Below are 15,220 nucleotides of genomic sequence, written 5' to 3'. Positions count from 1 at the left end.
TTTAAAATCCAAACTCACACATACTCCAGTTACAGTGCAGGAGGTGTTGGCTGAAACCTCTGCCTGCAAAGCTGCAACCAGCAGAAGTGCAAAGTTTGGACAGACAGAAGGCTACTTGTACAGCTCCCAGCTGCCTGGAGTGCTCCCTGTACAGACACATGCATGAGGAGGAGTTCTACAAAAATAGTCCTCTGAAAAAATCAAGTGTACATGAGAAATTGGCTCTTCCAAGAGTGCACTGTTTAATTGCTGAACATTGTACCAGCCTGTCACTACAAATCTGTGTTTAACAGCCAGCACAGAAATTTCTGACAGTGGCTCTGGGTACCCTGTGTTAGGCTGTTGTCATTTCTTTGCCAAAATGTGTTAATGAAGCAGAGGATGATCAAGGTTCCTGTACCTGAGTGGTCACTAAGCACCAGGGTGTCCTGCAGAACCCTGCTGTAACCTGCACAGGGAGCTTCACCAACCTCTGTTTGGGCAGGCAGGGAAAACAGTTGATGTGCAGCACATTTAGGAATCCTCTGTGAACAACTTAGCCAAATATAGGGATATACGTGAGATTACTTAGCACTTTGTTAGAAAAGGCTTGTGGCATTTTAAATTATCAGTAGAAGGCCTTTCAGAAATGGCTGTGGCCTCTAGCAGTGCCTAACAATTCTTAGTTCTAACACAAATCCAATTCAAAGGTTGAAAAAGAGTGTAGAATAGAAGATTCTGGGAGTTCTGGTCCATGTAGGTCTCTTATATTAATTGAAATGGTCTTACAACACTTAAAGAAAGAGAGAAATAGCTAAAAATAGGATTTAAATTCTCCTAAGTGAAAGTATAAATAAATTCAAACCAGTTTGGTTTAGAAATGCTTAGGTATCCTTAGAAATACTGGGTAACCTAAATGTCCCTGAAATCTCCAACTCAGTCTAGATATTTCAAAAATAAATGTGCATATTCCTTGCTAGCATTTTATGCTTTTTTCATCTTCCATTTATGGTTAATTTTGGGTGGCAATTATGTGTTGGAACCTGCTTTGGTAATCTTGTTCATTTTAAATCTACAAGAAATTATATTCCTGGATGGTGTAGAAAATTAAGCAGTGGTACAAGGTACTCCAGGCATGTTTAATATTCTCTGAGCACAGCCCTGCAAAGCCTGTGCCTGCCTTAAAAATTCTCCTGAATATTTTCTTAGGTCCTGCTCTTTGGAAAAGGGTGATTTTTGTGCTCAGTGAGAGCTGATTAATAGAAAAGGCTTTTGAATGCAGGGCTTGGAGTGAAGAATTGTCACTGCATCCAAACTGGATCAAATTATAGCCGGTACAATAGACCAGTAAAACAGTTCCTTCATCAGACTAGTCTGACAGCAAGACAGATTTTATTCATCTTTTCTGACACTGCTTTAAAATATGAACAAATGTCCATCTTTTCTCCTGCTTTTCCATTGCAGCACCTTGTTCATTTGCTATTCCTCTTGCTTGTTACTGTCTCTGATACTTCTCTCCCTGCAACACTATTTTCTGTTTTCCTGGCCTGTCTCTAAAAAATATCTTTTCTCAGGCTGACAAGAGGGGTTTGCCAGATTCAGACAAAGCCATTTTGGATATTCTGGAACACGACCGTAAGGAGGCACTGGAGGATCGCCATGAGCTGGTCAACAAGATCTTCAATCTCCAAGAGGAGATTCGTCATGTGGAGGACTTGAGAGACAAGGTGAGGAATGGAAGGGTAGAGGGATGGAATATCTCAGGCTGGTGCCCAAAACACCTCTGAGAGCAGTGGTGCCTAACAGTTTGTCATTTCCAGTATCTTGAGGAGAAAGAAGATTTGGAGTTAAAGTGCTCAACACTAGGAAAAGACTGTGAGATGTACAAGCACCGCATGAACACTGTGATGATACAGCTGGAAGAGGTGGAAAAGGAGCGGGACCAGGTATCTCACAGTTAAAGTAGGGGAATATCAGTAGCAAAAGCCTCTTTCTGCTCTGTGTCACTTTGGGGAATTGTAGGTAATTGGGCCCAAAATACCATTATAAAATAAGCAGTTAAAAGAATTACTTGTTGGGATTTGCATTATGGCAATTAAACACAGGGTAATATTGGGTTGTTTCCACAGTGTAGCATCTGGCAGGCAGGACCAGGATCTTTACAGCAGCTCCTGCAAGGCTTTACATCAGTGTCAAGTCACCCCATTTGCACTCTGGGACATTTTCCCACCAATCCAGAGGGAGCTGTAAATGAACCACCCTCATCATCATAATTTTTAATGGTGCTACTGTGGCACATCCCGGTCCTGATTGCTGGGTTAATGGGTGACTGGGTACCACTTCTGAAGTCCCCGTTGCCAACACCTCACAAACAAAAGCAGCAGGAGGAGGATCTGCTGCCCAGGTGCCAAGGAGGTTTCCTGCCCCGCTGCAGGCGTTCCGCTCGCGCGACGAGGCTCAGACCCAGTACTCGCACTGTCTGATTGAGAAGGACAAATACAGGAAGCAGATCCGGGAGCTGGAGGAGAGGAACGACGAGCTGCGAATCGAGGTGGTGCGCAAGGAAGCGTGCATCGTCAACCTGGAGTGCAAACTGCGGCGCCTCTCCAAGGACAGCAACTTCCTCGACCAGGTACGGCTGAGCAAGACAGACACCATCTCTTTTGTTCACAGAATTCACAGAATGACCAGGTTGGAAGAGACCTTAAAGATCAACAAGTCCAACCCATGCCCTAACACCTCAACTAAACCCTGGCACCCAGTGCCACATCCAGTCTTCTTTTAAACACACCCAGGGCTGGTGACTCCACCACATCCCCAGACAGACAATTCCAGAACTTTATCACCCTTTCTGTAAAGAACTTTTTTCTAATATCCAACCTATATGTCCCTTGATGCAGCTTGAAACTGTGTCTTCTGGTTCTGCCTGGTGAAAGAGACCACCCCCACCTGACTACAACCACCTTTCAGGAAGTTGTAGAGAGTGATAAGGAAGAGACTTGTTAAGACTTGCTTTTACAAACGTTTTGGTCTGGAAGGGAGAGAGGACTTTTCTAATTCTTTCCATGAATTAACTGAAAAAAATAATCTCCTACTAAATGTCAGTGTTGTGAATTCTTTGCTATAGTGTTTTTCAAGCTGTCTGTTATGTACACGGCTTCCCAAAGGCTGCTGTTCCACAGCTTGACTTTAAATGGAAGGGGGGAAATGCAGAAAAATAATTATTTTCTACATTGGGATAGAAAACACAAGTATTTTTAGGAATGTGGGTGAAAAAGAATTCAGTCTGTGAACAGATATCCCCACAAATCTCAGCCCAAATTACTGCTTGGGTCTGGAGTCACATTCTGTGTGAGCTTCTGAAGCACTCCACAACTAGAGTTGCAATAGGTTCAATTAGATTACTCTAAAGGAAGGTCAGGAGTTTGCTGTACCAAACTGGTCTCAGAAATAAATTGTTCCCTTGTGATCTTTAGAGTTTGCCACGGAATCTTCCCATTACCGTTATCTCCCAGGCCTTTGAGAGTTCTGGCCCAAAAGCCAACGGTCAGGAAGCCGATGACTCCTCCACTTCTGAGGACTCTCCAGAAGACAACAAATTCTTCTTGCCTGATCAAGTTCGCCTCAAGAGAAGAGTGAACCTAAAGGGGATCCAGGTGTGTCTGAATCTGAGGCTGGAATAACGCAGAGCAGAGACTTTGAGAATTATCAGACATAACACATGTTGTGGCTGTGCCTCTGAAACTTCTGTAAAGATAAGAATAGATCTGTGTATGATAGTGAGCTGTCTGTGATAGTTTTTGCCCTGTGGTGATTTGCATCTTGAGGAGCAGATCTAATCAGGCTTCATAGACTGTTTTCTGTCCCTTCTCCCCATTTTCTGTTTTCTTCTTGCTTCTGCTGTTCATTCACATTCTTGGAGCGTTGTCAATAAATTGATTCTTTGCCTCCTTAACATTAGTGGGGAAAAAAAATTACATAATGCCTGAGGTCCAACACACACTGAAGGTGAAAAACAAAGCATTGGTGGAAAAGCTCTCAGCAGCTGGAAGGAAAAATAGGAAGAAATGGACACAATCTAGAACAAAATTAACTATCTAATTTAGAATTAAATTATGGCAATTTCCTCACCCCTAACAGGAAGGGGGTAGCATGAGTTAGGTTCATGCTTTCCCCAACTAGCTGCATTCTCATGGCTATTATCTGATGCTGGATTCATGATCTGTAAAAAAACCCACAAAAATCTAACATTTGGGCTTTTGAGGTTCTCCTCCCTTTCATCTGCACTTGAATTCTCCCTGCCCTTCATAACCTTTCTGAGCTCTGACTGCCGTTATTACTTATGGCAATAGAGCTGCATTTTTCACATTGCACACTCCAAAAGGATGCCTGTTGTATTAACAGCTGCCTGAAACCAGTCCCAAGGCACCCACTTCACCTTTTGTCTCTTTTTTTCTTCAGCAGAATCTGGAAATTGCAATGCATTTGGGCCAGGCATTCAAAAGTAGCCAGGTTGCTCACACTCCATCACTGCTGTTGTATTTAGATACCTAAATATCTTCTAAATTTTGGGTCCTGTTATTTAAAGGAGGGCAAGTATATTACAACATAACAGTGAAAAAAGGTGGTGAAAATATCTGGTTTACAGTGTGTGGTAAATACTCTGCATTTGTGCTGATTTTTGTCCTCTTTCTTTCAGATAAGTCCAAGAGCTAAATCTCCTGTCAGCATGAACAAAACATCAGAGTTTCAAGGTCAGAAAGAGCACCCATGTCCTTATTCCTTTTCCATTGCTTTGTCTCTTTCACTTAATCTCTTTAAGTTGTTTAAACAAATATGCCAACCAGGGAAATTCTTAACTAAGTCCAAGTCAGTAAAAAAAACCAAAACAGTTTCTCTCACAGTTACAAATGTAATGATTAAAAGTGGTCAAGAGCTCTACTTCATTGTCCTCTCCATCCAAAGGTACCTCCCCAGGCACACGATGTGCATCCCATAGCTTTCCTAAATTTTCTGTTTACTCAGTTTTCCATTTAGTTTACAAAAGTTGTATAGTAACATCTGTACTAAAAATCATTATACCATTCTCCTTTCGCTGTTGGAAAAATCATTCAAGCTGAAAAGGCCCTTATCTAGTGATTGTCTAATGAGTTCCTTTGTCCTTCAGCAAAAGGGAATTAATTTTAAATCTAAAGCATTGCAAATGCTGGGAGAGGGGGATTGACCCATGCCCCAGCCAGCTGCTAAGTTACCAAATTTGTCGCTGTACACTCATGTTTGAGCTACTCCTAATTCCTCTTGTTTGTGTACCACTTCCCCTGAAACACCAAACACCATCAGAGGCAGCGCTTCCTTCAGTACTTGCATGTGGCCCTGTTGGATAAAATATCCTGGGAAACACAGCTCCTGCTCCAAGGAGTTAAACAGCAGCTTTGCTGTCAGGCAGTGTACAACATTGGTACCAATCAGAGGTGCTGAGGAAGGGAAGGAGTCCACACTCACTCTGTGTTACCTGGGACTGCTGAGGGATCTCAGGCTTCTTGGTCCTTGTTGTAAATTCTTTGTTGTAACAAAGTGTAATTCAATGAGCCAACCTTGAAAATTGCCAGATTTAGGTGGAAATTAAAACATTAATTCATGAAACAATCCTTTAATTTGTCAAATAGCATTCACAGATCTATTAAAAACACCCAGGACAGAGCTGAGAGAAAAAGTGGGCAGTAGTGTGTGCAGAGGGTGGGAATTTCTGTGCTTTCCTGGGAACTGCTGGGCAATGGGAGCCAGAGCTGCAGGACAGGAGCGTGCCCAGGGCCCCTGTCCAGGACAAGACTAGCTGAAATGCAAAGGGAACGTAAGTGCAGTGGTACATCTGTGACAGGCTCTGCATTGGAAGTGCTCTGACATGCTTCTTTCTCTCTGGTGTGTTTTCTCTGTGTGCTTCCCTTGTCCCCGTGAGTGCAGCAGCCAGAGCACAGGATGAAGATGGGGCTGAGGGCAGCACCGGCCGCACGGACACGAGCTCCTCTGTGTCCATCAGTAACTCCATCAGCAGCTGTGAAGTCACCAAGATTGTAAGGATGCCCCTTGCCTGCCTGCAGTCATCTCTCCTAACGTGGTTCAGAGCTTGCACAACTCAGTATTAGCTCTACCCCAGCATCCCAGCTGTGATCCCATTCAAGGCCCTTGTCAGAAGCTCCCTTAATCCTTTTACCAGCACTTTGTTAGAACTATGTTATTAGCCTTTCCCAAAATCACAGAATTGGTTTATGTTTATTTAAAGATATTTCAGAAGTATTTATGACCTCTTGCTGTCTCCTTTTGCCATTTAACATTTACTGTTAGAAAAAAGAGATTTGCTTTAAAAGCTGCTTTGTAACTTATCTCAGAAAATTTTAAGGGTTTTTTGAGTTCTATAATGCTTTTCCTGTCTATAAGTAACAGTGAGTGAGGAAAGGGGTGCAGATCACAGTTGGAAATTCCTGCATACCATAGTCAAACCATTTCTTCCCTGCTTGCTGTATCCCCATAATCTTCCAAGGTAGATATTCCATTATACATATGTGAGCACTGACACAGCAGGACAGGCAGATAGAGAGAGTGCTCTTGCAGAGTGTTAATAACAAAGAACAAAACATCTTTCTAGAACACCGTGAAAAATGCTGCCCCCAGGAAATTAAAATTATACTCAAGAATAGCCAGGAAAGAACTTGCTGCCACTCGTAATAAGCTTAGCTGGGTTAGGAATATTTTTTGAATATCTGTTGGATGTTTAGATGACTTATACTGTTTTCCTTCTAGTGCAATTCAGGGTTTAGTTTCCAGTGCACTGGAAGATTAATTATTTAATATATAGAGATCTGTATTTTTCCTCCTCATTCCAACTATATATATATATTTATATAAGTACACATACTGCTTTTCATCCCCCTCCTCCTATGTCAGCTGTGCCACATACAGAAGTAAAGTCACAATGGCTCAGTAAATCAGGCAGTTGTGTGGTCACAGGAGAAGGTGCAGTGCCAGCACACAAGCTGTGCATTGTGCTAAAAGCTGGGATATATGAGTGCTCTTGGATTCTGCACAGCTAGAATCAACTTCTCTTCTTTTTCTATGTGTGCTTCTCAGTGCAGAGTACAGCCAGTGCACAGCACCCTTGCTAATGCTGCTGTGAGTTAGAAGTGAGAGCACATTTCAGCCAGATAACCTTTCTGACACCTTTTGGTTTCTCCTTCAAAGCAAACCCTGCGGAACCGCAATGACAGCATCATGTCAACCACCCCTGAGCCTCCCGGGAACGACTCCATCGTGCGGCGCTGCAAGGAGGACACCCCTCACTGCAGGTGGGACACCTGCCCTGAGCCTGCTGCCACAGGGACAGGGGAAAAGGGGCTCTGGAGCTCCTCGTGTCTGCCTCTGGTTGGAGAGCCTCTATAAAATTCACAGAATTCACAGAATGACCAGGTTGGAAGAGACCTTAAAGATCATCGAGTCCAACCTACACCCTGACACCTCAACTAAACCCTGGCACCCAGTGCCACATCCAGTCTTCTTTTAAACACATCCAGGGATGGTGACTCCACCTCCTCCCTGGGCAGACCATTCCAGAACTTTATCACCCTTTCTGTAAAAATCTTTTTCCTAATATCCAACCTTAATTTCCCTTGGCGCAGCTTGAGACTGTGTCCTCTGGTTCTGTCTCTAAGGCATAGGATTAACCTAAACTTCTCAAGGCTCAGCCCTTCATCCCACATTTTGTCCAAAGCACTCAGGAATGTCTGAAGTTCAGCTGGGAGGAATGACACAGTGGCAGCACTGCAGCACTGACTGTAATGGACAGAAACACAAGCAGGACTGGAATGCCTTGGCATTGATGCTGGTGGAGAGAGTGCTCTCCCTATCTTTGCCCACTGATCCAGCTTCAGTTTTTGCCCCTCAGCTCCCTGCTGCCTACATGTCCCTGTTCTGTCCCCTTCTCTCAAAGCCCCCCCTTCTCTCTGGAAGCTGCAGAAGTAGAGCAGAGCTGCTTGCACGTCTGTGAGGAGTGAGGGGAGAAGCGGAGGAGGGAGCTGGGTTTTGTGAGTCTCAGGGTTTGTTTCTCAGCAGAGAAGGGAGAGAGGCTTTGCCCTTGGCTTCACCTTCTGCTGCAGCTTCCACTTCTGTCAGGTCAGAGCCCCTGGAGTTCCCCAGCAGTGAAATCACATCAGCTGGTGAGTGGGAAGTTGGTGGCAGGAAGGAAAGAGACCTCTCCAGCCTCACAGTTCCCTAAAGGGCACTGACCCCTTTTCTAAAAGGTTTTCTGCAATGTGATACTCAGACATGCTGTGTTGGTCTGGTGTCAATAGCATCAGTGTCTGCATCAGAAATACCAGGAGACACAAATACATTCCCTAAAGGTAGCAAGCAAAAGGAGAAAAGAACAGAGCAGACCAATTTAGAAGAAAACAATATATGTGGAGGGTTTAGATCTTTATTAGATCTGGTTTTAATAGCTAATATTTATTAAAACTTTATTCAGATTTTTATGTTTTTCCAAACAATCTGATCTTGGGCAGACTGCCACTTCTGCCTCTCTCTCTGGACAGCTTTGCAAGACAGCTTTCCACTGAGGGCATCCTCAGCTGCTTCTCCCACATAATTTTCTAGGCTGCTGAGGATTTAAGCAGTGTTTATTTTAGTCTCCCTTATCTTCTCCTTCATTGCCCTCCAAGTCCCTTTTTAAAGTGTGTTGCATCAATTCAAGATGGAGAAAAGGGGTTTTTTTTATTAATTATTTGATTGTTTTGTGCTTCAGGTGCTTGAGAAGCCTTTGGCATGCCTGAACTTTTCAATATTTGCAGTGAATTACAAAACATAGTGGAGATTACATGGAGATTGTTCATCTTGTGGATTTATTTCACTGTAACTCTGACTGAATTCTTTTCCGTGTGTTAAGGCATTGGAAGACTGAGTTGTACTGAAATCTGAATTTTTTCCCTCATATTAGATATTCTTCATGTGGAAAGAACAGGTACCCTGGAACACAAGGTCTGAATAGGGACTTACTGTGTTGAGCTGATAATCACTGAAGTCAAGTATCTCAAGAGCCTGCCCAAAAGTTCAGTGTAGTTTATAACTTTATAATTAGCATGATAAATTTTTGGAACTTATTTGTGAACATAATCCAGAATAATTGCTATTTGCAAGCCAAGTTGCAGGTTTCACAGTTCATCTCTTCTTAATTTGTGTGGAAAAAAAAAAAGGTGAGATCATCATTTAAGGTAGGAAAAGGTACATTATTTCCCTGCTTATGCATGGAGTAAAAATAGCTGATTCTCTGCAGCCTGGCTGCAAAAATTCACCCTTCAGCTGAAGCCAAATATGAGAAATATCAGCTCCACAGGAGACCTACAAATCATTTTGAATGGGAAAAACAACAAGCTGTTATTTAAACAGCTTTGCAACCAAAGGACATGCTTTAATGAAGTCCTTCTAGTGAAGCTGACAGATCACTCACTTGGCTGGACAGCCCCAACACCCCTCTAAGAGCAAAATTTTAGTGAACTTAGAGTGGCTTTAAGGCCAGCCAACCCAGTCACCTTTGCAGGAATGGCAGTGTCACTGGGAGCTGGGCTGGGACCAGAGCTGTGGCAGTTCCTGTGCAGCAGCCTGGAGCACTTTGCCATTCTGTACTGCAGGTACCTGAGTAGCTAGGAGAGCTACCCTGAAACTGCTATAAAATGCTTCAAGTATTTTAAATCAAGCAGATAAATTATTCCTCTTCTGCTGCACCTCAGTAACTTCCCTTGCATTCACTCTGTCCATCAGTGAACTTCTGTCTTTTCGCTGTATTGTGGAAAACCCCCATGGTGCAGTGCATGCACAGCAGGCATGGTGCAGCCCTTTATCTCTGTGCTGAGCCAAGTGTGGTGTGAGTCACACACCAGACCATCAGCCAGCAGCTTCCTGTTGTCCTCAGCAAAATCTTCATTCCCTCACTGCTGTTAGCAGTTCTTCCTTCTGAACCTTCTTGATGTTTCATGTTTCCCATGCTGGCTGACACATGTTGTCTCCTGCCCTTTTCTGTATCTTCCCTGGACCCTCAAGGATGTTATTTGCTTATTTTTTTGCAGCTGCACTATTGCCTGATGCAACATCTGCAACATCTTCCTTTTTCACTAAAGTTCCTCCTTCAGAACTTAATGAAATCTACTGAAGCTGGAAATGTGCTGAAAGCTTGAAAGTGTTCAGCTTTCTCTTCCATTATCTCATGCTTTGTTTTTAATTCCAGCCTGGTTGAAGAGGACAATGACAGCTTTGGCTGTGATGCTTTGGAGATGGATGGTAAGCAAGAGGATATCATCTATAATTGAAATATGAGCTAATATGTGATCAGCTCCCCAGCTACAGAGACTGTCACATAACCAGCCCTGCTCTAAGTAAACAGGACACACAGCCTGCGAGTAAATCAAGGAAACAAAGGGTCTGCCAGTGGTGAGAAGGGAAAAACAGTCATTCCTGAAAAACTAAGAGGGAAAGGGCTTAGTTTTGTTACCACAAGAGTAGTCAAACACCGGAACAGGGTTGTTTTAGCCAAACTCTTCATGCTTGGAGATATCAAAACCCAGCTGGACAAAGTCCTGAGCAATCTCCTTGAGCTGACCCTGCACTGACCTTTGACCAGACAGTCTCCAGAGGTCCCTTCCCACTTCCTGTTCTATGAGAGTGCCATTCCTTGTGCCATGTTCTGTGGATATGAATCACATCTCTGCATGAAGAATTTCCTACTTCAGCTTTGGCTGGGATCAATTAAAATTCATTTTCCCTTTTTCCATCTTTGTCACTTTATCTAGGACTCATTATCATTCTTGTTACTCTTTCCAGATGACAGTCACGACAGGCATTCACATGGAGCTCCTTCAGTGCACTCCTCCTCTTCTTCTCATCAGTCAGAAGGCCTGGATGCCTATGAGCTTGAGCATGTCAACTCCATATTTAGAAAGTTCTCTCTGGAAAGGTATTTGAGATGCCAGTTTACTTACCTTAGAGACTGAGAGGAAAGGGTGCTGTGGTAGAAACTCTCTACTTATTTATTAGTTGCCGAAGTTATAACAGCAGGAGTGATTATGGTGGCAGCAGTATAACGCTACCTTGGAGCCCTTTCGTGTTCTGTAAACCCATGAAGGTCATCTTGAAAATTCAAAAACTTCAAGGCAGACAAAATGTTCTAAAGGCTTCAACTTCTCCTTGTGATCTTGCTATCTTGCTGCAAGAGCTTGCTGAGTGGAGAGCTGTTTTACACTGAGTTTTCAGAGATGCTCTTCTCCAGAACTTGTGCAGTAACGAGGAAGATTTAGTCCTTAGATCCTAGTGCTTGATAATGCTAGAAGTTTATTTGTATATCTCTCATTTCTCACGCATTCATTTAACTCAGAGTGAGATAACCTGTTGTCCCTTCCTCTCCTGGACACAGACCCTTCCGTCCCTCTGTCACGTCCGTGGGCCGCATCAGGAGCTCGTGTCACACGGTCCAGCGCGTGACGCTCAACGGGGACAGCCTCAACTCAGAGATCACCCTGCTCGGGGGCAATGACAAAGGCAGCTTCGTCAGCTCTGTCAAGACAGGCTCCCTTGCAGAGAAAGCTGGCCTTCGGGAGGGACACCAGATCCTCCTGGTGAGCATGACATCGTCACCAAGCAGCCCTGGGTGTCTGCCCACCCGCCTATGCTGTCCCTGGCATCCCACAAGCACAAGTTCAACAATGCTTCTGCCAACTTTCTCTTTACTTAGTTTTCCCTCCATTCCCAATGTTCCCAAACCATTTCCCTGTTCAAATGCCTCCAAGGGGGGAAAAAAAATCCCCACAGTTTATAATCCTGCATTTCTTACTCCCAGGGAAGCCTGAGGTTGTGCAAATGCTGCAGCTCTGTTGACTGCTAGCATTCCTAATTTGAGAGAAAAAAATTATATAATTAGGACATAATCTACATTCTGGTAACAAAGTGTCTGCATTGTTTAATAAGAAAAAGGTCACGGCACTTTAAAAAAATTGGTTTAATTGACTCAGAGATTGAACTTGCACTGAAGAGTAATATTTCTTTCATATCTAGTTGGAAGGCTGCATTAAAGGGGAAAATCAAAGTGTTCCTTTGGATACTTGCACAAAGGAAGAAGTTCACTGGACAATTCAGAGGTGCAGTGGTCCAGTAACACTCCAGTATAAATCAAATCATGAAGGTAAGACCAAAAGTATTTCTTATCTCAAGTAGTCCCAGGGCTTTTATAGCAACTTGTCTGGAAGAGAGTGACAGGATCAGCATATTCTTTGTATTGGGATAAATCTGGAGCATGCCATTGGTGTTAATTACAGCCCCTCTGTGGGACTGTATCAGCTTTTAGCCTGCTGTCTGAGAAAAAAAACAACATGTGCTTGTCAACAGGGGTCTGAAAAATTTACATGGTGGCCAATAGCAACATGACTCATGAAACACACTCAAGCTTATTTTTATGTACAGTTTTCTGCAATACGATGCGGTGAGCTGAGTGATCTTTATCCAGCTGGTCGATTTAGCATTTACCTGATGGAGTTGCCCTGTTTATTTCCTTTGTGGCTTTATCTTATCTTTAACAGCTGGAGTTCATGTGTGGCGAATAGAATTTGATTTTAGTGTTCAGGTTCTGTAATGATAATTTCAGGTTATGGATAAAAAATTACATTCCAAAATCCATTCTTTACTGGTGTGTATAAATGGGCATTCATGTTTTTTATGCTGGTTAGAGAATTGCAGCTGCATAGATCATGCAGGAAGTGATGCCTTTGATTTTCTTTGATGTTTTCAATTGTAGGAAAGACTATTGCAATTTTTTGAGCATCACTTAACTGCAGATAAAGCATGTTATAGATTCTGGGAGTGCCAATTAGAGCTAATAATAAGGAGAATAGCTTGTCATTAAAATTGGTGGCAGAACTCACATGGTACTTGGAGGGCAGAGCTATAGCTGTGTCTGTGTCTTTGCTGAGAAGTTCTTTGTTCCACAGCTCATGTGGGGAGTACTGAGAATGGAGTTACCCAGAAGTAGCATTATAGTGAGAATATTCCCACAGAGCTGACAGCAGCAGCATGGGCTGTCCCTGAGCCAGTGCCCCATCAGTGTCTCTGAGGTGCAGGCCCATGATCTTGCTGGAACTACTGCAAGCAGCACTCTGGAAATACAAACCTCACTCCGAGGAACCTCAGGAGTTTGTGCTGTGGCTTCTCCCAGAGGGAATGCAGCAGCAGCAGAGTGGCAGATCCTGCCTCACCCCTTCCCTCCCTGCTGCAGGGTACCGCAAGCTGCTGTCGGAGCTGGAGGAAGGGCTCATCACCTCGGGGGACTCATTTCACATCCGCCTGAACCTGAACATCTCCAGCCAGCTGGACTGCTGCTCCCTGTCGGTGAAATGTGATGAGATCGTCCACATTCTGGACACCATGTACCAGGGCAGGTGTGAGTGGCTGTGTGCCAGGGTGGATCCCTTCACTGACAGGGACCTGGAGATGGGGACCATTCCCAGCTACAGCAGGTGAGAGTGATACTGAGTGACCATCCCTGAAAGCAGGGATCTAGAATCAGAGAACTTAATTACTGCTGTAAGGAGAGACGTGTCTGTGACTTAAATTTTGAGAAAAGGTCTGATGTAAAACTGTAGTATGAGCTATAAAACTTGAGAACAGAGATTCCAGATGTTACCTGGAATGAAGAGAGTCCCTCAAAAAGTATCATATGCAAATATTCCATGGATATTCTTTAGTCTTTAATTGAACTGCAGTTCTTCGTATTGTTTTGTTCCTGCCTTTACTGCATGGTTCAGTCAGTCCTCACTGCTATTTCTATTTAATCTTTTCTGTAGGCACAGACCCGTTGCAATCCAGCTTTCTTCTGAGTGGTTCAAAAATATCTTGATCTGTGTGATTTCATCCTTTCTTTCAGAGCCCAGCAACTCCTTTTGGTGAAGCTGCAGCGGTTGATGCACAGAGGAAGCAAAGATGAGACAGAAAACTCCTACAACACCCTTCGGGCCCTGCGGGTAAGTATCTACAAAGAAAGTCCTTTTAACACCTCATACTCCTCTGCTACTGGTTTTTCATTTTTCATTTTTCATCATCATTTTACAGAAATTCCTGTTTACACTCTCTGTAGGTTTTGATTGTGTCAGGCAATGGGCACCTCCTGTTTGCTTTAAATAATATTGTCCCTGGGAATGAACCCACTCTGGCTCACTACTAACCCTTCCAGCTAGGAGGGACTACACTTTAAAAGTCCAAACTCTGTTCTGTGTGTTAGTTACCCTTTTCATGCTTCCCTACCTGTAAACATTTAATGCATCTTCATGTACACATGAGGAAGAAGCTGTGTCCTTGCAGTTAATAATCAGAATTATTCCTATTGTGAATAAGCCTCTAAAGCATAGAGTCTGTTGTCCCACTTTAGAAAGACCTGTCTCTTCCAGCCTGGATGCTGTGGAGACAATTGGGATTATCAGGCCTTCACACACAACAGCCTTTCGAATTTTCCCTTTTCCATCACTAAAAGCATTTTTAAATTCCAAAAAACAAAAAAAAATTCCATTTTTACATAATCAAAACTGCCTTCCTGGTGTGTTAATTACTATAAGTTATTTTTCGAGTCTGGGAGACATTCATGCTTCTGAGTTTTACAGAGACAGGTAGACAGTTCTTGTGCTTGATTTCAGTCAAGGTTAAGTGTCACACATTCCTTCTGTGCTCACGGCCCCACTGATCAAAGGGACAGAGATCACTGGCAGAGGTGCTTGTGAAAGCAAAAGCTGTGCATGCTCTTTCTTGGTGCAGAAATTATCTCTTTCTAAGGTTTGGAAAACAGTCTGTGAACAAAGGAATGTGAAGAGCAGTGAAAAAGCAGTGCTTGTCAGCACAGGCCGTGCTATGCCCACTGTTTGTTTAGAACATTGTATTTGGGATAGGTATCAATCACTATCCCTTTTATTGGAAATAGAAAATATATGGTTTGGTGTCTTTTGTTTCTCAAATGTTATGATTAAAAACCAAAAAAGAACGGGGCTGAGAAAACCTCCTGTGTTATTTTTTACTAGAATACATTGCAGCCAGAGGAGCCTGCCCTGCAGAATGACCCCAAAACCAGCCCTCGCCTATCCAGAGCAAGCTTCCTTTTGGGCCAGATTTTGCAGGTAATAAAGTTCAAATCCTCAGTGCAATGTCTGAAATAGTGAATCTGAACAGTAGA

At 43.3% G+C, this 15,220-nt stretch overlaps 1 protein-coding gene across 3 annotated transcripts in view; it reads left to right on the top strand.

Moving 5' to 3' along the window:
• Positions 1-15,220, top strand: part of CARD11 (caspase recruitment domain family member 11) — a 44,933-nt gene that overhangs the window by 23,652 nt on the left and 6,061 nt on the right. For 2 of the 3 annotated variants that reach the window (XM_038151443.1, XM_038151444.1), the window contains exons 6-19: positions 1,554-1,706; positions 1,800-1,925; positions 2,414-2,611; positions 3,456-3,635; positions 4,679-4,733; positions 5,941-6,050; positions 7,216-7,319; positions 10,247-10,299; positions 10,840-10,972; positions 11,429-11,630; positions 12,067-12,193; positions 13,280-13,520; positions 13,928-14,024; positions 15,069-15,164. In XM_038151443.1, coding sequence (XP_038007371.1) covers positions 1,554-1,706; positions 1,800-1,925; positions 2,414-2,611; positions 3,456-3,635; positions 4,679-4,733; positions 5,941-6,050; positions 7,216-7,319; positions 10,247-10,299; positions 10,840-10,972; positions 11,429-11,630; positions 12,067-12,193; positions 13,280-13,520; positions 13,928-14,024; positions 15,069-15,164 — 1,875 coding nt within the window. The remainder of the gene's footprint in view (positions 1-1,553; positions 1,707-1,799; positions 1,926-2,413; positions 2,612-3,455; positions 3,636-4,678; positions 4,734-5,940; positions 6,051-7,215; positions 7,320-10,246; positions 10,300-10,839; positions 10,973-11,428; positions 11,631-12,066; positions 12,194-13,279; positions 13,521-13,927; positions 14,025-15,068; positions 15,165-15,220) is intronic. The other variant, XM_038151445.1, reaches the window with a different exon arrangement.

The sequence above is a fragment of the Motacilla alba genome, chromosome 14, assembly GCF_015832195.1.
Source record: "Motacilla alba alba isolate MOTALB_02 chromosome 14, Motacilla_alba_V1.0_pri, whole genome shotgun sequence".
Taxonomy (NCBI): Eukaryota; Metazoa; Chordata; class Aves; order Passeriformes; family Motacillidae; genus Motacilla; species Motacilla alba.
The sequence above is the reverse complement of the archived record's forward strand: the minus strand, read 5'-3'. Positions and strand labels throughout refer to the sequence as shown.